General features: G+C 34.1%; 2 protein-coding genes across 6 annotated transcripts; one reads left to right on the top strand and one right to left on the bottom strand.

Moving 5' to 3' along the window:
* Positions 1–762: 762 nt before the first annotated feature.
* LOC136068033 (uncharacterized) lies at positions 763–1278 on the bottom strand. Its single transcript, XM_065774654.1, has one exon. The coding sequence runs from the start codon at positions 1276–1278 to the stop codon at positions 763–765; it is 516 nt and encodes a 171-aa protein (XP_065630726.1).
* Positions 1279–3175: 1897 nt separating this feature from the next.
* Positions 3176–9746, top strand: LOC112023499 (nuclear transcription factor Y subunit A-3). 5 transcript variants are annotated; one of them, XM_024056100.2, is made up of 6 exons: positions 3176–3653; positions 6782–7164; positions 7783–7823; positions 7968–8039; positions 8410–8565; positions 9031–9746. In XM_024056100.2, the coding sequence occupies exons 2-6, from the start codon at positions 6915–6917 to the stop codon at positions 9391–9393; spliced, it is 882 nt and encodes a 293-aa protein (XP_023911868.1). In that variant the 5' UTR covers positions 3176–3653; positions 6782–6914; the 3' UTR covers positions 9394–9746. The 5 variants fall into 5 exon arrangements, with proteins under 5 accessions (XP_023911868.1, XP_023911869.1, XP_023911867.1 ...); XM_024056101.2 differs by having other exon boundaries at positions 3178–3653; positions 6966–7164; positions 7783–7892; XM_024056099.2 differs by having other exon boundaries at positions 3178–3653; positions 7783–7892.
* Positions 9747–21585: the final 11839 nt, after the last annotated feature.

The raw sequence follows: 21585 nt of genomic DNA, 5'->3' as shown, positions 1-21585 counted from the left end.
AGGGCGGATATACGTCTACAACAATGAAATCCACCTCTACTACTTCTGCACTAGTTTGCACAGATAATCGTATTTATCTCTTCAGGGTAACAACTCTTCCTTCAAAACACACCAGGGGAGAATTGTATGGTTCCAAATCATCGGGTTTTAAGTTCAGTCCCTTGTAGAGATCATGATACATTATCTCTACTGCGCTTCCTTGGTCCACTATAACCCTCTTCACATCATACCCTCCAATTCTGAGGGTGATCACTAAAGTGTCATCATGGGTTGGATGGTCCCAACCTTGTCTTCATCCGAGAATTCTAACATCGGTTTGGTACCTGATTTAACTCTCTTCGGACCATGACTAAAGTCTCCTGCAGGTAACCGGGCCACCGACATAACCTTGGGTGGTGAGGATCCTGTTCTCCCCGATGCTACGAAGATGACATTAATAGTTCCTAAAGAAGGCTTCGAAGAATCATCTCTTCGGGGCTCCGAGTTTGTCTGACCTCCTCGGCTTCTGGAATGATGCAAAAGTTGTTTCAATCGACCATCGCGGACAAACTGGTCCAAATGATCCCACAGGCTCCTGCAATCCTCTGTGGTATGCCCGTGGTCCTGATGGTACTGGCAATAAAGGTTATGATTACGCCTCTCAGGGTTTCCCACCATCTTGTTTGGCTACTTGAAGAATGATTCATTCTTGATCTTTTCCAACACTTGATGTACTAGCTCTTTGAATACAGCGTTGACAACTTGAAGATTTGCTGATCCTGACTACTCAGAAAAATCCCTACGCTGCTTGTTATTACTGTATCTATCCGACTTGAAATCTTTCCTCTCTTGGGGGATGACCTTATCTTTTCCCTTTCCTTGCTGCTGATCTTCCTCAACTCTTTTATACTTGTCAATACGGTCCATGAGCTGACACACGTTAGTAACTGACTTACCAATTAGGGATTTCCTTAAACCATGTTCAGTAGGGAGGCCGAGCTTGAACGTATTAAGGGCCACTCCATCACAGTCGTCTTCCATCTTATTGAACATTTTCCAGTACCTATTTGAGTATGTTTTCAAGGTCTCTTCTTCTTGCATGCTCAAAGATAACAAAGAAGCTAAGGGCTTAGCCACTCTTCGGCAGGTGACAAAATGAGAACCAAATGCTTGAGTGAGTTCTCTGAAGGAGTTAATGGAATCTGCTTTCAGGCTATCAAACCATCTCATCGCAACTGGTCCAAGACTGGAGGGGAAGACTTTGCACATTAAAGCTTCATCTTTAGAATGGACCGCCATCCTTTGGTTGAAGTCGCTCATATGTTCTGTAGGGTCTGTCCTCCCGTTGTAGATAATAAATGTCGGCTGATGAAAACGGCAAGGAAGCTTTGCCTGTTCGATCCTGCGCGTGAAAGGCAATTTGGAGATTTGATTCAAAACTTTGCTTATAGCATCATTCCCTATACCCCCATGTGATGGACTTGGTGGTTGGCGTCCGTGATAGTGCTCTTCTTCGTAAGAGAAAGAATCACTAATTGGTGTTTTGGTCCTACGTCTGTAAGAGACATCCTACTCATCGTCAGAGTCATCCTCAGAGTAAGAAGATGTTCGCCTTTTCTTTGCATGGCGCAACTTTCTTTTCAGCTTGTCAATCTTTAGTTGCATGTTCTTGTTTTTCTCTGCATGAGACACGTGACTGGTTTCGATCAGTATGCGTAGTGTGTACACTACCTTCACGATCATGTCTCTACTCCAAGTTAAGAAAAGGATTAACGTGCTGGGATGCTTTAGATTCTGTTGGTTGTTGCCCTGGTTCCGCCATCATCAATCGTTGCTTCCACTCTTGCTCAAGCTCTTCCCACAGACGGTGCCAATTGTAGGGTCAAAAATTGTAACTCAAGCCCAAAACAATGAATTTATAGAGAGTGGGTGAAAGAGCTGGGCTAGTTGTGAATTTAGCAACTGTTAACTATGATATTCAGGGATGGGCTAACATAAAAACGCACTTAACAACTAAAAATATAGATGTCTGAAGAGGTATATTATTGATTGAACAGTGAATACAATTCTTAGAGCTACAGTTAAATCTTCTCCCCCCTTCTTTAGAGACCTTTCTCATTTATATAGTCTTCTTCTAAACCATCTTCATCGTACACTTGTTCTTCATCCAAGCAATCACTTAAGTACATGTCACATTAGCTATCTTCTTTAGTTCTCTAGGAGTGTTGGTAGTTGAAGTTTTACTGTTCAGGGGTTTTCTTCACATAAATGCGGCCAAAAAAGTTGTTGCAGTTCATTAAACACAGCGGTAGCAGCTTTTTCCTTTAGATATTTATCCGTTCTTATCATCTCTATACATGCTTGAAGTTTATTCTTATCATTGGAATTGTCAGGAAGATCACTTGAACCCAGGTACTTGATTGATCGAGACTCTTTATATCCTAAAAGAATACGCTCTTCGGCCCACTGATGATTTCTTCGGCTTGCCCTCCTCGATCTTTTCCAAGTATATTTCTCCCATTTGGAATCATTTTTAATTATTTTCTTCTTTTCGGACATATAGTAACCAAAAAAGAGGCCCTAGGCCCAATACACAATGCTGGTCCCCCCCCCCACTCCCACCCCAGATATTATCTTTTTTTTTTTTGTTTACTATTGAATTAATATGATTATTAAATAATTTCACAAATTGATATTATCTTTCTTTTTTCTTTTTTTTTAACAATTGAATTAATATTACTTCAACAATTGTAAAATAAAAAAAATAAAGAGTAGGGTTTATAGACTTATTGAAAATAAAATCCTATGGGCAGGCAAAAATTCAAAAAGAGGAAGGGCATTTCCGAAAATAAAGCTACCAAATGTGGGCGAACTACAACAAAGTTCAGATAATTTTTATTATTTCTAAAATCTAGTACTACAGTGAGGGAATAATCACACGCGGTCAATTAGCGCGTGAAGAGTACGGCCAACAGCAAAGAGCCAAAAAAGTGTTTAAAGTAACCTGGTCCGAATGTGACGTAGCGCGTGTGCATAGCGCGTGGGATTGTACCGCATAGTAAAGGGCGGCTATAAGAGTAAGAGAGAGAGTGTGGACAAGGCCAAAAATTAAGGACGCGTTTGGACGTTAGCGTGGGGCCCCAGTAGTCAGAAAACGACGTTAAATTAAAAATTACAAGCAAAGAGCCAAAGAAAGAGAACTTGCACCCAACCAAAGTACCAAACAGAACACAGAGAGAGAGAGAGAGAGAGAGAAATGGGAAAGTTGGAGAAGATGTAAAGGTTGTAACTTGTAGTGGTAGACCTGGCTGGCAATGGTGGGTGAGAGTGTTCGTGTTCGTGTTCGTATGTGCTGTGTACTGTTCATATTGGAAACTAAATATTTGTGACTTTGTTGAGTGAAGAGTCCTTTCTTTGTGGTTGTTTTAGTTATAGACTTATAGCTTACACAGCAAAGCCAAAGATCAAGGAAAGAGAGGGACTTGTACGGACATAGATTATAGATACAACCAAAGACATCCTAAGACATATCTAGTTTGAGAAAGAAAAAGAGAGAGAGAGAGAGAGAGAGAGAGAGAGTGTATTGTGGGGGGTTTCAAGAGAGGAAACATGTCCAAGTTCGTCCCAACACCACTGTTCTTTGCTTCTTCTTCATGTCTTGGTAGATCCTAAAGGTCTCTCTCTTTCTCTTTCCTTCTTTTTTTTTTTTTTCTCTCTCTCTCTCTCTTTCTCTCTCTCTCTCTCTCTTTATTTTTACTTATTATCTTGTCTCTCCACTATGCATCATTTGCTATAACTCTCTTTGCTTTTGATTCTTTCCTTACTTTCTATCTCTAGCTAGTGTTTTTTTTTTTACCCACTCTCTTTAATGTACTTTTCCTCTTGTGCGAGGTTCAGTTATTGGCCTAGAATCTTAGTGGGTTTCTTTTATTTGATGTTTTATTGGGTGCATGTGGGGTTTTAGATCGTAGTGATAATGATGATGATGGTGGGAAAGTAGTTCTTGGTGAAGTTGTTGCTATTGGTTGTTCTGACTGTAGAGTTATGCTTTTGGAAGTTTTCTTTCTCGGTTTCTGGTTGTGGGTGTTTCATACTTGAGCATTTCCATTTCTTGAAATGGGTTTTTGACTGCATTTGGTAGGTGTTTCCTTTTTCTCTTGTTCCCACAGGATTAGAAATTTTACCTACTTTTTTTTTTTTGCTCTCTTTTAATTGTTTGCCATTTTTAGTAATGGGTTTTTGTGTATGTCCCTTTTGATGTTTGATCTATTAAGGTTAGGCAAGCCATGAATCTCTCTCTCTCTCTCTCTCTGTCTTCTTCAATGACTGAGCTCCAAGGACTCTGAAGGAGTTATATATTGATCTAGGTGTCTCATGTATTACCGTGATTCATGTGATGAATTTGTGTGATTGAACTTGCCTTTGAGTTTTGTTGTGTGTCTGATTGTTTGGTTTCTACTTTATAGAAATTAAACCTCTCCAGTCTTCAGGGATCTATGCCTCAAAAGGTTTTTATTTTAATTATGTTGCGTACTTGCATGTAGACCTCGTTAGTTGTTTCTAATATTTGACTGAATGTAACTCTGACGGCATTCCTCTCAAGGTCTTCTAAAGCTAGGGTTTCTTTTGTTCTTGAAACATAAAACAACCAAGGTAACTTTGTCACCATGACCTTTTTATGGCATTTCATGGATTTTGAGTTACAGTACGGAATTTTGTAGTGTTAATTTGTAGCCTGTGACCAAGTTCTTACTTGAATATTAAATTATGCATGTATAGGATCATGGGTGATCTTTGACTAATTAACTTGGTGAGCACATCCAATTTGCAATTACATGTTGTTTGATAAATGTTTTCAGTAACTGTTATGATTACGGCTTGACTGCTTCATTCTCTTTCCACTGTAGAGAACTTCTATTAAATAACAAAAGTGGCTTGGTTCTTCCTAATTGCATTAGATATTAAGAAGAGATGTTAATGAGCTTCAGCTCAAATGGCACTTCCACCTCCCTTAATAATGGGATGGAGGGTAAGATTGTTGGTTCAAGAGGCATAGTGTGTGTCGGTAACTTACCAATCAAATAAAGATATTAAGAATGGATGTTGATGTATATTGGAAAAACTTATGGCATGTTTGGATGTTTAAAAAAGGAGGGGGAGTAGAGTAGAGGGAGGGAGAGTAATGCAATTACCTTATTTGGAAGTTTTTTAAAGAATGAGGGGGAGGGATTTGGAGGAGTTTGGAGGGGTTTGGACTCCCTCTAGCCCCCCAATTTTAATTCCCTCAAATTGGAGAGATTTGGAAGGGGAGTAGAGTACATAAACTATTGACCAAGTAAATTACCTAATTTACCCTTATTATATTAACAAAATTATGCAAGGGGAAGGGCTAATTACTCCCTTCCCCCTTACTAATTTTAAAAACATCCAAATAAGGTGGAGGTGAATCATTCTCCTCTACTCTCCTCCCCACTGCTCCCCTTCCTTCTACTCCTCTCTACTCTCCTCCTTCTCTAAACTTCCAAACAAGCCATTAGATTAGTAAAAGGCAATATGGTCTTTATTCTCACGATGTGGTAGTGAATGCTGAGGTGTGTTTTCTCTTCTCTCTTGGGACTTTGTCAGATTATGTGCTTGCATTTCTACAGTGCTGGTATAATGCTAGGGTCAGCATAGTAATAAAACCCCTATCAAATTTATTTATTTTTTTATAGATAAGAATATGAATTAACCAGCGATTTAGTGTAAATTTTGACATTGAATTGTGGTTGTATTAAAGGAGAAAAGGTGGTTGAAATTGAATGAATTTATGATGCTTTAAATAAGATAGCTGGTGTGGTGTTTATTCTTGAAGCGTGTGTGTGCTGGTCCTACTGGAATTGTGGGTAAAGCAATAGTTTCTCTATGTGATAATTTAGACATGACTTATTACAGAAAAAGCCAAAGAGGGTGTCACACAGTTCCAATTTTCATGGTATGTGGTATATGGAATTCATGACATTTCACTTCCTCAAGGAAATGAATTAACTGAAACTTGTAATTGTTGTTGTATCTGATTTAGGTGAATTTCTTGAAACTATATATTGTGGCTTTGTAAAATTTAAACAAAATAAATAGATATCTATATTTCTTAATTAGATAAAATGGGAGAGATAACAGTGAATAGTGTTTGGGCTGTAATGGGTTTTTTCCTTATAGGATTTCTGTGTGGTCATCATCATTTTTCAGAGAGCTCAAATGGGTTATTTAAAGACACCACCAAAATTCTAACGTTCAATTCTGTTCCTACAAATTAGGATATGAACGTTAAGCATTCCCATTCAATCCACAAAATGTTATTCATTCATGATATGTTGGGTTTAATTGATAAAAGTAGTACAATTGGAAAGAAAAAGATCATATATGGATAATGAGAAAAATGGCTAACAGTGGCAAACCTTGATAACAAATTCTTTGTTATTAAATGAGGATCTTACTGCTTTGGGAGTTAGGAGATTCTAATTTATAGGATTGTTTTCCTTACCATGAAATCATTTTATGTGTAGTCAAACATTAGGTATGGCTTAGGTTACTGTAGTAGAATACAAGTGGTGCTCACTTTCAAAATTATGGGTACTAAATCCGTAAAGAAGAAATAAATTAATGCATTCAATCCTCTTCTTGAGTGCTTGGAGGCTTTATGTTGATGTGTTCTTGAGTCCATCTTTTCTATTTTTGAATGATTGCAAACATGTCATTACATGCATGTATTTACATGATTTTATGAAAATTACTCATTGACTTTTGTGTTTTTCATGAGTAGCTAATCTCAAATTGAGCCAAAGTAACCTGCTCACAGTTAAGGATCTTTTGGCTTTGGCATCAAATTCAGAAAAAAAATTTGACCGACATCTAAACTTTCCCAAGAAAAATTCTTGACAAAACCTGTTCATGCAATGCCCCATCTCACTGTTAAATGCTCATCGTGGTGGAATTCAAATGAACAGAAAATTCCATCGTCTTCATCCAAGACTGCAAGCTTGAAAATGGATTCTCCACCACAACAAATTCATGAAGCAAAACATTTAGGTCTTCAACTACCAGACCAGGAATCATCCACAATTCAATTTACTGGTCAGTCTCACCATGAAGTGGGTGCTGTGGGAGGGACCAATTCTCAAGGTCAATGCATTTCATCAGAATCAGGTATTTATTCAATTGATTCCGTGATTCTGTTCCACATTTTTTGTATAACCCTTGTGAGGTGCAGACTTTTACAGTGATCTTAAGGTGAGGCAGAAAATAAGAATTCAATTATTTTTTGCTAGGTGCAATTTTTCAACAAGTTAGGTATTCTGGAGACTAAGAACTACATATACAAAAGATGTCTTTAAACTTGCTTTAATGTGTGTATTGTATGCTATTTTTTTTTTTTTTTTCCCTGTACTTTCTGTTCATTGTGAAAGTTGGCTAGCAAGTGTCTTCTGAAGAATTGGTTAGGAAATTTTATTTGAAGCAAATTAAATAAAATATAGATCTCTATTACTAGAGATTTAAACCATGATAGGTTTACACATATGGTTCAATAGAAATTTTGGCTTGGAAAGTTCAATTGAAGTAAATTAAATGAAATAGGGATCTACAGCAGAACAAGTGTTGAAAGCAGTACCTCCTTTTATCCTAATCTATATGGTCATTCCTTGCATATGTCATGTTAATGTTCTATGTTTTTATTTAGATCTGGGGTCATAAGGGTTTCTTTTTTGCACTAGTCTATTGGTAGGCTAGCCTAACATGTGATGAATTGTTTATATATGTATCCAGATCAAGATGAAGGTTGTGGCAATGCCAAAGGTCAAATGAAGGCAGGTTTTTTGTTGAATAATTCAGATTTTATGTTCAATCCCTCACAAGTTGCTCGTAGCTATTCAATGGTAGGTTGAGTTGTAGACCATGGAACCTTGTTTGTAGGCTATGCTGTAAAACTCATGCTTCTTCTCCCATTTTAGGCTCGTGTTCCATATCCCTATGCTGAGCCATGCGTTGGTGGGTTGTTGACTGCTTATGGACCACAGGCAATTGTAAGTTCCACTAAGTTCAATGTTTGAGGATCCCTTTGATCTATGTATACCAATCTTCTGCCTTGTTAATTTTATCTTGTGGAGAATACATAAATTGGGAATCTGTATACTCTAATTTGCTAGATAGTGTTGGAATACATGAATTAGCACAAAGCTATTATTTTGCTATTTTCCATGTTGAGGCCAACTCTGACTATTTTCTTTTTTGGATCAGTACAATTGCAACTCTGACTAGGGACAATGGAGCTTTATCTACTTTATTATTAATCTGGGCTTTGTCTTAAACTGTTTTTTCCTTTCACGTATTTGTTGTGATTTTTACTTCTTGATATGATATGTATGATTGAAAATTAACCGGATTCGGCTGCAGATGATGGGGATGGCACCAGCACGAGTCCCGCTGCCACTTGATTTTACGGATTATGGACCCATTTATGTCAATCCAAAACAGTACCATGGAATCCTCAGAAGGAGACAGTCACGTGCAAAGCTTGAGGCTCAAAACAAACTTGTCAAAGCTCGAAAGGTATGTATGTCCTTTTGCTGCATTTGGTTCCTTGTGGAAGTGTATGTTTTAGTTTTGGAAAAATCTGTATGATCTTTGCTTTGAATCTTTAATGAATTGATAATTTGCTTGGGGAAAAAGAACAGATAAAAATTACACCTACTTCCCTTGAGGTTTCATAAAATGAAACTGTGCAAAATGACATCTTTCTTAGGGTTTGTATAAATACAACAAAAAAGTATGCCCTCCCACGGTGGCTTACTGAGGGATATTCAATTTCTTTTTTAATAATAAATATTCCTACTTATTTACAAATGTCAAGGGAAATGTCATTTCATCCATAACCTCAACGGGTGGGGGGTGTCATCTCCTATATAGTTTGGTGTCATGCATTGATTCATCTGTTGTATTTATACAAACCTGAAGGGTGGGTGAGAGTATCATGTTGTCCATATACTGATCTTCATCCCTTTCAATTAAATGCAGCCATATCTTCATGAGTCTCGGCATCGTCATGCATTAAATAGGACTAGGGGAACTGGTGGACGCTTTCTCAGCACAAAAAAGGGGCAAAATCCTGATCCAACCGCCACTAGTAGCAACCATTATGTCTCGGACACTGAAAATATATCAGACTTTGATAGTAGTCAATTTGGAACCCGTCAACATGTTGGTTCCATTACAGCCTGCTCTGACATCACTAGTGTCTCCAATAGAAATGGTAACAATGCCTATCAGCAGCCGGGTCACAGGTTCTCAGGCCTGTCTCCCCACTTGGGTGGAGCCATGCAATGCAATGGGAGCCTTGTGCCCGGTGGCACCCAACACTGTGCTTCAGTCGTCCGGTGAGGATACACTGTGCTTCAGTCGTCCGGTGAGGATATTGGGAAGTACACGATTACCATTTCACTGGTCTGGCAATTCATCCTTGGCTTTGTCACTTAACTTTCTATATGCTATTATAGTATGCTTGATTTCAAATTGCGTAAGAGACGCCACCATGTACTAGGTTTATTTATCTGCTTCCTGCCTCTTGCGTTGCATGTATTGTGAGAATAATCACATTGGTGTAAGGAGAGGCTGTGCTTGTAATCCTACTTTGCTAATACGTCACTTTGGTTGTTACTATGTAACTCTTTGCATAAATGGGAGATCATCAAACGCAATATATATATGATGCTTCCGGCTATATTCTCCTAGAAGGCTAGAAATTTGATCTATTTTTTTGCGTTTTCATACCATGTATGTCCATAATATATCATCCTCTTTATGTATGCTACAAATGAATTATGTGAGATGTACATATGAATTAATCTACGTGCGTGAGAGTGATGCATATGCATGTTATGGTACGTCGTCTCATCGTATAACGATTTGTATCAATATTTTTTAAGCCTTAAGTATTAGGTAAAGGAAGAAAAATATAATTGCATATATGATATGTTTCCGATGATTAAACAAATGTGTGTTTAGTTTGGGTTATATCATATGTGAAGTATATATAATTTATTTGTTTATAGTACACAGGTTTTTAGGGATAATTATGTTTTTTTTAAGCAACAAATTAACAAGAAAGCAAATCCAAACCAAACCAAACCAAACTAAACTAACATTTGTGTGCTTAATGTTTTATATAACAGAATCGTAATTCTCATGAAGAAATTGGCCGGTTTTGCAAAGATCTGCCGGCCATGTAGGGAATTATTAAAAGTTATAAGACCAAATTAACAAAGAAGAATGTAACAAAGAGAAAGAAAAGAAAAAAGGGAATCTTATCTTACGAAAGAGAATTATACAGGTCATAAAGGGTTGCACCAATCCTCATAGAAAAAAAATAAAAAATAAAAAATAAAAAATAAAGAGAAGGAAGAAGAAGAAGAAGAAGAAGAAGAAGAAATGCACCAACATGGATTAAAGGTGACATCACTTTTAATGGCCTACGGCTCCCTCCCTAAGAAAAGCCCCCAATATGCGGGGGCAATAAGTGAATTCTATTTTATTAAATATATATTTCTTTTGTGACATTAAAAATAAAAAAAGTTGTACCATTTTTTTTTCCACTTTTATTCTAAAAAGTATGGAGGACCTCCAAAGGTGTGCAGATTGTAGATCTAAAGGAAAATATTTTTCTGTTCAAGTTTGCTTGTGAAGGAGATAAAAAGAGGATCCTAGAGCTGGGGCCTTGGAATATTGAAGGTTTTCCTCTTGTCCTTAAACAATGGCACCGGAATATGTCAATTGAGGATATGGATTTCTCAAGTATCCCTCTATGGGTTCAAGTGCATGGCCTTCCCATTGAGTATATGTCAAGGATAATGCAAAGGAGATTGGGGCTCTAGTGGGAGAGGTGTTAGAGGTGGATATCACTGGTAGTGGGAGAGTTTGTATGAGCAAATTCCTAAGAGTAAAGGTTGAATTAAAGGTTGAAGACCCATTAATGAGTGGATTTGTTCTAGATAGAAACACATAATCGAATCTTTGGATTCGGTTTAAATATGAGAGAATTGTAGAGTTTTGTTTCAAATGCGGTAGGCTGGGTCACTTAAAAGTAAGATGCCCTTGGGCAGATGTAGAAGTGCAATTAAACCTCAAGGAACCGTTTGGATTTGGGCCATGGTTAAAGGCAAAATCATCTAGTAAAAGAACTTCACGGTGGGTGGAATTCATTGCTGATAGTACTCAATCCAATGATGAGGAAGATGAGGGAAGGAAGGAGGCAGTAGCCTAGGAGCAAGAAGAGCGTAGAGAGCATGCGCTGCAGGACGCTAGAACCAAGGAACAGTCAGGCATTAGCATAACCCAAGTAGTTGGCTCGAGGAATAACCTGACAAGGTTTGAAAATCTAGATGCTCATGTCACTTCAAAACACTTCTCTCTAAGCCACTACCCAAACATTCCCACCTAATCCCAACCAGATATCCAACCACCCAACCAGATATCCAACCAAACTTTAGAGATCAAATCTCTCTCAACCAATTCCCTGACCCCACAACTCTAAACTCACTTACCCCCATGGAAACAGACTGTCCAGATGCAACCAACCCCTTCCTATTAATCCAATTCGAGCTTAGTACAAATTCCCAAGAACAAAACAACCTAATTATCCCAGTTCTTGAAAACCGCAATACTTACCCCGAAATGAAACATGATTCAACTACTGAAGGTTCCAGACTATCTCAAGAACCCTTTGGGGGGGGGGGGGAAGCCCAGCATTGTGTATTGGGCCTGGGCCCCTTTTTTGGTTAAGGTATGTCCAAAGAGAAGAAAATGATTAAAAAAGATTTCAAATGGGAGAAATATACCTTGAAATGATCGAGGAGGGCAGGCCGAAGAGATCATCAGCGGGCCGAAGAGCGTATTCTCTTCGGATATAAAGAGTCTCGATCAAGTAAGTACCTGGGAGGTTCAAGTGATCTTCTTGGCAATTCCAATGATAAAGATAAACTTCAAGCATGTATGGAGATGATAAAAACGGATAAATATCTAAAGGAAAAAACTGCTACTACCGTGTTTAATGCACTGCAGCAACTTTTCTGGCCGCATTTATGTGGAGAAGACCCCTGAACAGTACAACTTCAACTACTAACACTCCTGGAGAACTAAAGAAGATACCTGATATGACATGTAATCAAGTGATTGCTTGGATGAAGAACAAGTGTACGATGAAGATGGTTTAGAAGAAGGCTATATAAATGAGAAAGGTCTCTAAAGAAGGGGGAAGAAAAGATTTAACTGTAGCTCTAAGAATTGTATTCACTGTTCAATCAATAATATACCTCTTCGGACATCAATATTTTTAGTTGTTAAGTGCGTTTTTATGTTGGCCCATCCCTGAATATCATAGTTAACAGTTGCTAAATTCACAACTAGCCCAGCTCTTTCACCTACTCTCTATAAATTCATTGTTTTGGGCTTGGACTACAATTCCTGACCTTATAATATCAATTTGTGAAATTATATAATAATCAATAAGTTGTGGGCTTCTCTCAAAAAAATAAATTACGGTCTTAACAATTGTGAGAAAAATTTATGAAAATTATTGTATTTGAATTGTGAAACATTACTCTTTTAGTTTAGTATTGAAGTTTAGTTTAGCCTTCTTCTTTTTTTAACATGGTATATAATTTTATAAAATATTTTTTAATCACGTCCAATTTATTTCTTTAAGCAAAATAAGTAATTAAATAATATATGTATATATACACACACATAAAAAATGTCAAAATACAATAAGAATTAATAATAAATAATCATAATTCTAAGTAATATTAGTTAGATATGATAATATTAGATCTAATTGATCTTGAATTTAATTTAATATATTTAATTAATCACTTTTTTTTTTTTTAATGAGATCAAATATGGATGGAAATTAAAAGAATATTGTTTCCCTTCAATTAAAGGGAAATCAATTAAACATTTAGGGATAAGAGGATTAAAAAATTTTGGGAATAAACTTACATTTTGTTATTATGGCCTAATATGGGAATGGGAGAGTGGTATTGTGACTTGAAAGATATGCGGTGGGACTTCACCAGCTTGCCATAGGTAACTATTAATTACAAAATCGAATTGTAACAGAAAATATAAACTATCTTGTTTTAGTCTCATAAACCTAATATAGAAAAATAAATGTGGATGTATTGGACTTTTTGGTTAAGTCACAAGAGAATTAGATCATTTGAGTCTTGTTTTATTATATTTTGCTATTTAATTGGTTAAAAAAAAAAGATTGTGAATTATAAATTATTATAGAAAAAATTTCAAAGAGATATTTGGTGACCGACCGTAATTTCAAATACTACACTTGGAAATCATATAAATTAAATTGGGGATGACCCGCTTTGGCCCTTCAATGGTTTCTCATGTATATTTGGAAATAGGGAGGGAAAGAAAAAAAAGGAAAGAGATGATGCTCCTCTTTCCTTTGTTTGGTTTGCAAAGAGAAATAAAATGAAAAGAAAAATGTATGTATTTTGCTTTTATGCCCACGTGAGATGGATGAAAGTTATGGTAAAAATGGGACAAAATTGGGAAATGCCCTGTTTGGGTAAAAATAGCAGCATAATGCCATTTTCTCCAAACTATATAGGGAAATGCCCCTCTTTTGTAACTCGATTTTCTCAAAATCGAGTTATAAAAAAAAAAAAAAATTGGAGCCCTATAGCAGCGTTTTTAAGGACTTATAGTGACATTTTCAGGATCTATAGTGACGTTTTGTAACTCGATTTCCATAAAATCGAGTTATAGACAATTTTTTTAATTTTTTTTACCTATAACTCGATTTCTTATAAATCGAGTTGAAAAACGCCACTATAGGTCCTAAAAACGTCACTATAGGCTCCTAAAAAACGCCGCCATAGGGCCTAACTCGATTTTGCAAAAATCGAGTTACAAAAGAGGGGCATTTCCCTATATAGTTTGGAGAAAATGGTATTATGCTGCTATTTTTACCCAAACGGGGCATTTTCCAATTTTGTCTGGTAAAAATGTAAATTTAGGGCAATAAAAGTCAAATATGTTATGTGTGGGCTCTAACTTTTTTATTCCATTATTTCTCTTCAAATCTGTCCAAATTGGGTCGATTGCAAAATGCAAGCCTACGAGATGTGCTCTCTTTGCCTTCCTTTACTCCCCAATTATCCAAACAGATTAACGGAGGAAATAATTGTTTTTCCCCTCTTTTTCCCTTCTCATCCTCAATTTCAAACACAATGTTATTGCTACAATTTTTTATGACTCTCTTCTTTCTTTCTTTCTTTTTTTGTTTTATGTTTTTATAGCTCATTGCATTGCAACGAAAAAAAAAACATTATAGGAGTTTTATTAAAAATGAAATAAAAGACAATAAATTATGTATCAATTAAATCCTTCCAAGTGAAAAATTATCTTATGAGATAGTCTCATGAGATTTCTTTCTCACACTATGTGTCACGTGTGAGTCTAATATGTTGTGAGAGATGTCTCATGAGATACCTTATCCTTCTGAGGACATATTTAAGAAATAAAATTATATGTGTATATATATATATATATAAAAGGAATCATATACTAAATACAATGGGATATAATTTGACCCCTTAAAAAATTAAATAATAATTTGATCATGTCATCACGTTCTTGGAAATCTATATATTTTATTTTAATCATAAAAAGTTCAAAACAAATAAACAATCGAGATTTCTTTCTCAAAAATAAAATAAAATAAATGATTTAGATTTGAATTTTGAGATTGAATGCAATTATAAAAGTAAAGGGAATTGTTGTCCTTTTTCCATTCTTTTTGTTCTATTTGTCTCCTTTTTATTTTTCTTATATGAAAAAAAAAATCTAGTTTTTTTTTTTTTTTTTTCCATTCTTTTTGTTCTATTTGTCTCCTTTTTATTTTTCTTATATGAAAAAAAAAATCTAGTTTTTTTTTTTTTTAAAGAATAAGTTAAATCTTTTTTTTCACACATTTATCATAAAAGTTATTAAAAATTATATTTATTTTATATTTAACAAATAAGCTACCAAAAAACTATATGATACCTAATGGACACTTCAAATTTTCACACACCCCTAGTGAATGGTCTTAGACTTGTAGGCTTGAAGTTGCCCATTGACCGAGCTCACGAGCCATTGAGTGGACAGTCTTACCAGGGGCGGCTCCACTTGGAGCGCAAGGGGTTCAAATGAACCCCCTAAATTGAACAAAAAAAAAATTATTATAATATTTTTTATTTTATTTTTCTTGTTTTGAAACTTAAAATAAAAATTTGAACACCCTAACCTTAAACCCAATTGAAATAAACTTAAATATAAGCATCTTAACAATATCTTGACCCTTTTAAACACAAAGAAAAATTTCAATAACAAAGCAATTTGATCTAAAATCTGGGAAAAAAATTTAATTAGCCCAACAACAAAAGTAGAATTTGCTAATCTTAAACCTTAGAAAAAGCTCATGTAAATCTTAAGAAATTTTAAATAATTCAATCATTAGTGGATGAATGATTGTTTAACTATATACATTAAAACATATGTAGCTAGTAGGATTGATAATGAAGATATCATGCAATAATTTCAAAATACGAAAAATTGTAGAAGACAATTGTAAAACTTTAGTATTAAAGATTTTTTGTTTGTTTGTTTTTTTTTTTGGATGTCGATATATTTAATTTATCTTTTGTTTAAAATTTTGTATAATTTATGTTTCTTATTAAACCCTCTAGAAAATAATCTTGGAGCTGCCATTGAGTCTTACTCTTACTAACTCTATTTAAATAAGCAAAATTCGAAATCTAGGGTCTGTTTGGATACTGCTTATTATTGAAAACTGAAAACACTTCAAATTTTCACACACTCCGAGTGCATGGTCTTAGACTTGTAGGCTTGTAGCTGCCCATTGACTGATTTAATAAGTCATGCGATTAAAATTATAAACTAATAGTCTATTCAATTGCTACATAACACATGGTAAGTTATAGGAAAATAACTCAAAACCGTTTGACCCCAAACTTTCAGATACCCTCCCAAATGAACATTTTTCTCTTACAAATTCTCAAAATATTTTATTACGGTATATTACTCATGCAAACAAGGAATGTACCTTAGATATGTTCATGGAATTTGATGCATCTAATACTGTGTTAGATTATATTACTAATGCAAACAAGGAATGTAATTAGAAATTTTCATGGGTTTTGATGCATCTAATACCATGTTAGATTATTAAATTTGTTTTGATGATTTTGAGGAAGATGCCTTTTATGCCTAGTGCCAACTGCCAGCCCAACCTCACAAACTATCATATCATATCATCTACAGATGAATCAATTTACTTAGCATACAATTACTTTAAAGAAAAAATATAATTAAATATTAAAAAAAACTTAGTTGTGTCTAAATCATATGTAACATTTTGGATTATTAAATTGATCTTGACGTTTCTAAGGAAGTTTGGTCATTTTTACAAAGTTTTGGTGCAATTGAACCTCAAGTTCAATTGGTGAAGGTATCATTCTAATTTACAGGCTGTGCTAAGCAATAGTGTGTTGGATTGTAGGTGTGAATTTGGAAATCGCGTTTTACACGTTTTCCAACGGGTGCATCTTTTTAGTGGGTCCATGAGCACTATTTATTAGACTCATAAGAACGAAAAATATAAATTAACTTTAAAATTGGGTCCCACAGTATTATTCACACATTTAAAAATTATTTTGTTACAATGTTTTCAATTTTAAGCAATAAACGGTATCCAAACAGACCCTAGGTTTCGAATCTTGCTTATTTAAATAGAGTTGGTAAGACTACCCACTCAGCGTCTCATGAGCTNAGGTTTTTTTTTTTTTTTTGTGGGGGTGGGGGGGGGGGTGGTGGATTGATAGAGGAATGAGTAAACAATTTACAATTGATAGATACAATGTCATTTGGAATGAGTAAACAATTTACAATTGATAGATACTGACGAAAGGATTATATTGAAATTTGAAATCAAAATCATTTTCAAGGGCATTAATGACAAGTTTTCATAGTGACAATAGAAAGGACCCAAAGTTATAGGGTGTAAAATTCATTTTTGTCAAAAAATTAAAATTATTAGGATGGCTTATACAATTTGAAGGCAGTGGCACTGCCACATTTATGCCTCAAAAGAATTTCAAAATATAACTTTAAAAAAAAAATTGGTAAAAAAATAATTTACACCTGCTAACTTTACCCAAAAATTATTTTGGCTCTTTAAGCCTAAAGTTTGTCATTTTAGTTCAATAACTTTACGCAAAAGTCATTTCAGTCATTTAAATTTGAAATTTGTCATTTTAGCTCAGTAACTTTTCTTAAAATAATTTTAGCCCCTTAAGGACTCACTTAGTTAGATAAATTTGCTCAAAAATCACTAAAAACAACCAGTTTATGGTACTAAAATAATTTTCGGCAAAGTTTTTTAAAATGATAATTTTCAAACTTATAAAACAAAAATAATTTTGGAAAAAAAATTATTAGATTAAAATGACCAATTTCAAAATTAAAACATAAATTTGCTCAAAAATCACTAAAAACAACCAGTTTATGGTACTAAAATAATTTTTGGCAAAGTTTTTTAAAATGATAATTTTCAAACTTATAAAACAAAAATAATTTTGGAAAAAAAATTATTAGATTAAAATGACCAATTTCAAACTTAAAACACTATATGCACACTATCAATCCATTGTCAATTTGAGAACTGAGACATTATCTTTGAACTATATTCATGAACATTCGAAATCTATCAACACGAATTTTTTTTTTTTTTTGACATCAATGATAGAAAACATGAATTTTTTTTTACTAAGAGCATTCTCATCAGCTCTCTCAAATGTGCCAAATACCAAATATTTGGCACATTTGGCACACTAATCACAAAAACAGACCCTCATCAGCTGTGCTAAATGTCTCAAAATTTTGAAACATGCTACAGTACGCTCTCAAATATGAGAGCGTACGGACAAGAATGTCAAACACTGTTTGGCTTATTTAATTCGTTTTTTCTCTCTCCTCCTATCAAATGTCTCTCTCCCATCTCACCCGTCTCTCTCTCTCTCTCCGTCTACAACCCATCACTCTCTATCTCCGTTTGGCATTCTCATCTCCGTCTGGCCACGTTGATCTCGCCATCACCAATCTCGCCACGCTGATCTCACCACGCCAAGAGATAGACCGCCCAGGCTCGCCACTGTTGCTTGCCGTGTGTCGTGGGTGAGATTTTCTAGCCATGGATGGTGGGCTTTGCTCGTCGTGGGTCTGGGTTTTGCCGTTGTGGGCATGGGTTTGTTGAATCAATGTTTGAGGCTTGGGTTTGAATGGGTTGTGGGTCTTGGCTATGGTTTTTCTGTTTTTTTTTTTTTTTTTTTTTTTTTTTGGCTTTGGTGATTGGGTGGGTTGGGCGATGGGTGGGCTCGGATGGGCAGTGGTAGTGGTGTGCTATGGGCAGTGGTGGTGGTGTTATGCTGATTTTGGTGGTTTGGTTGATTTTGGATTTTAGCTATGGTGGTTGGTGGTAGTGGGTTGGTTGGTTGATTTTGGGTTTTGGTTATGGTTGTCGGCAGTGGTGGATTGTGGTGGTTGTAGGGGTGAGCTACTATGGACAATGGTGGTGGTGGTGGTGGTGGTGGGCTGTGTAGTGTATATTACTATTTGAATTTTTTTTTAATGATATTTTAATGTGTGTATATATTATTTTAATGTTTAGAATAGAATAATAGAACATCTGATAAATGGTATGTTGTAAAATGATGTGCTAAAATGATAAAGTAGGTTTTTAATGTGTTAAAATGACATTTTTTTAGAGAGCTGATGAGAATGCTCTAAGCCATAACTTTTTCTTTAATTATCTATTTGAAATAACTCTAAAAAATATATTTAATGTAAGTTCCTGACATAAAAATATAAATTAAATTTGAGAAATTAATTTAGATTGTAATAATTATTTATTAAAATTTTAAAAAGTTTACCAAAAAATTATATTGTGAAATTACTAATGAGAGAGAGAGAGAGAGAGAGAGGGAGAGACGTGCATCCCGTTGGGTTTAATAAGCTTTTGCTTTGGGTCGGTGCCTTGTGGGCTTTAAGGTAATAGGAAGACTTGGGCTATTTAAATAGATAAAAAAAAAATATGGGCTGGCTTACAGGCCCAACAAGGGAAAAAGGAAGAAGAAAAGAGAATTGTAAAAATGGCACGTGAAAGACAAGCATTGTTATATGGTTCACTAGTCTATAACAATTAACAAAAAGTGTTTTGTATTTCAAAAAAAAAACAAAAAGTGTTTTGAATGGACATTCATCAATCAACTATGGACAACAACTACTACGGGGTCATTTTTGTCAAAAAGCTTGGTATTGTGACAAAACCAAGCTTTGTCTTCAAATTAATTTTGTGTAAGACCTTTCTCAAAAAAAAAAAAAATATATTTGTGTAAGACCATTCCCATCTCTTTAAAAAAAAAAAAAAACAAAAAGCCAAAATAAAACATTTTTTCTCGATTAAATGTTGGCCCCATAAATTTTGTATACGGGGGTCATTAATAAATTTAAATTAAGAAAAATTTAATAAAAATAAAATTTGAATATATTGATAAAAAAGACGCAAATACATAAAGTTTTAAAAATTATTTGTACGAGTTTTTCATATTTTGAATTTGTTTTATGATAGTTTCATTACTAATGTTATCAGCTACATTTTTTTTTCCCCCAATATACACAACATAATAATTATTAAACTACTGATTTCTCTTTCAATTACCAATATCTTGCCTAAATAAGTAACAATATAAACAAAATGCATCATCCTTTTTTATGATATGTTCCAACCAATATTTTTGTTTTCTTTAAATTAATCAGGATTAAATCAATGCAATGCTCCACTAATTTCTTTTTTAGAGAAATCATGGCTAAGTGGTTAACAAGAACATCTTTGTAAATATGCTTTTTTTTTCCCTCCTAATAATTAGGATGAAAAGATGAGACATTTTTTCATAGCTCAAGATCTAAAAGAAGATTATTCAAGGGAATACGAATTTTCTTAGAAGATAAATTTTGCAATAAAAGTGATTTCCTTATAAGAATTTTGTCCATAGTGCTAACAAAAAAATAAAGGGTAAACTATAAGTTCATTCAACATGTTCAACTTAGGCATTAAACGGTTACATTAATCATGTTTAATAAAGTATTGAGGTATTATTTTAGTGCATATGTATATGTACAAGATGTATCACATAAATCTGATAGATTAAACTAAAGACTAAAGCAAGCACTAATCAATTAGCTATTGGAAAATATGCATTTTGAAAACAAAATTTAAAATATCACAATTAAACATTTGATTTGGGCTTTTAGGCTAATTTGTTTGTTTGAATTTTTTTGGAGAAATGCTATGCCCACAATGTTTTTACAACAAATCCTAGTTGGCAATTGTTACTGGTTCTAATTTACATATCACTATTTTTTTTTTTTTTTTGCCTACCGGTATAACCTGCCACTTAAGATTTGTTATGAAAGTGTTGAGGAAATGTTGTGAGCATAGCATTTCTCGTAACTTTTTGGTTCAATCTTCAATGGGCCAAAATTTTGGAGATGTCAAATTTTATTTTTAATGGGCAAATTTTATTTCAAATGTTTAAGTTTTTTTTTTTTTTTTTTTTTTTTTTTTTTTTTTTTTTTTTTTTTTTATGGTGGCTAAGTATTTTTTCTAGGGTGGTCAACAACTCATATTAATTTAGAATTCATTTTTTAAGGTATAAAATTTATTTTTTTCCAAGTTCAAGACCACCCTCAATTATATATTGTGCCGCCCCAATTAAATGTCACTTTATTTATTTTATATAATCATTTTTACAACACACCTTACATTATATTTCTTATTTTACAATACATCCATTAAAATAATATATTTTTCTTCTAAAAAAATTAATACATATTTTGCACCTAACACAAGTCTTGCATGTTTGAGATTGACATAAAAAAGTTAAAAAAAAAGAAGAAGAAGGATTTTACTTGTTTAATTAAGAGGGAGACTGAGTAAGAGAGAGAATAAAAAAAATAATAATAAAAGGAAGAGAGAATGCATTGGTTGAGTATCAAAATTTTTTTTTTTGGGATATATTGGTTGAGTATCATCTAAAAATAGATGATACTATGGCAATATTTTAAAATTTGCTAAAGGAATGGAGGACCGGATGCAAAGGCTCTTTTTGCTTCTTTATTTTTTATTTTTAAATTTTATAAAATGAAAATCCTTATGTATTTTGCATTTTATCTAGTTTTAAAGGACCGATTGAGAATGTTCTGACAAGTAACAACCACCAATGAGTGTTAAACAGATTGAGATCAAGTGTAATGCAATTATTCTTAATGGCTGAGATTGAAATTTAAAAAACAAACTTTCAATCTCAATTTTTGAATTAAAAAAATTTAATAAAACAAAGGTAAAAATAAAATAGAAGGTCGAGGGTAATAGACTAATAGTACACCATGAAATATCCTAGATATTACACGTGATCCTAATCTATAAAAATTAAAAAG

The sequence above is a fragment of the Quercus suber genome, unplaced genomic scaffold (assembly GCF_002906115.3).
Source record: "Quercus suber isolate HL8 unplaced genomic scaffold, Cork oak 2.0 scaffold_96, whole genome shotgun sequence".
In the NCBI taxonomy this organism is placed as follows: Eukaryota; Viridiplantae; Streptophyta; class Magnoliopsida; order Fagales; family Fagaceae; genus Quercus; species Quercus suber.
Note: the sequence above shows the minus strand (reverse complement) of the source record. Positions and strands in the feature narration are given on the sequence as shown.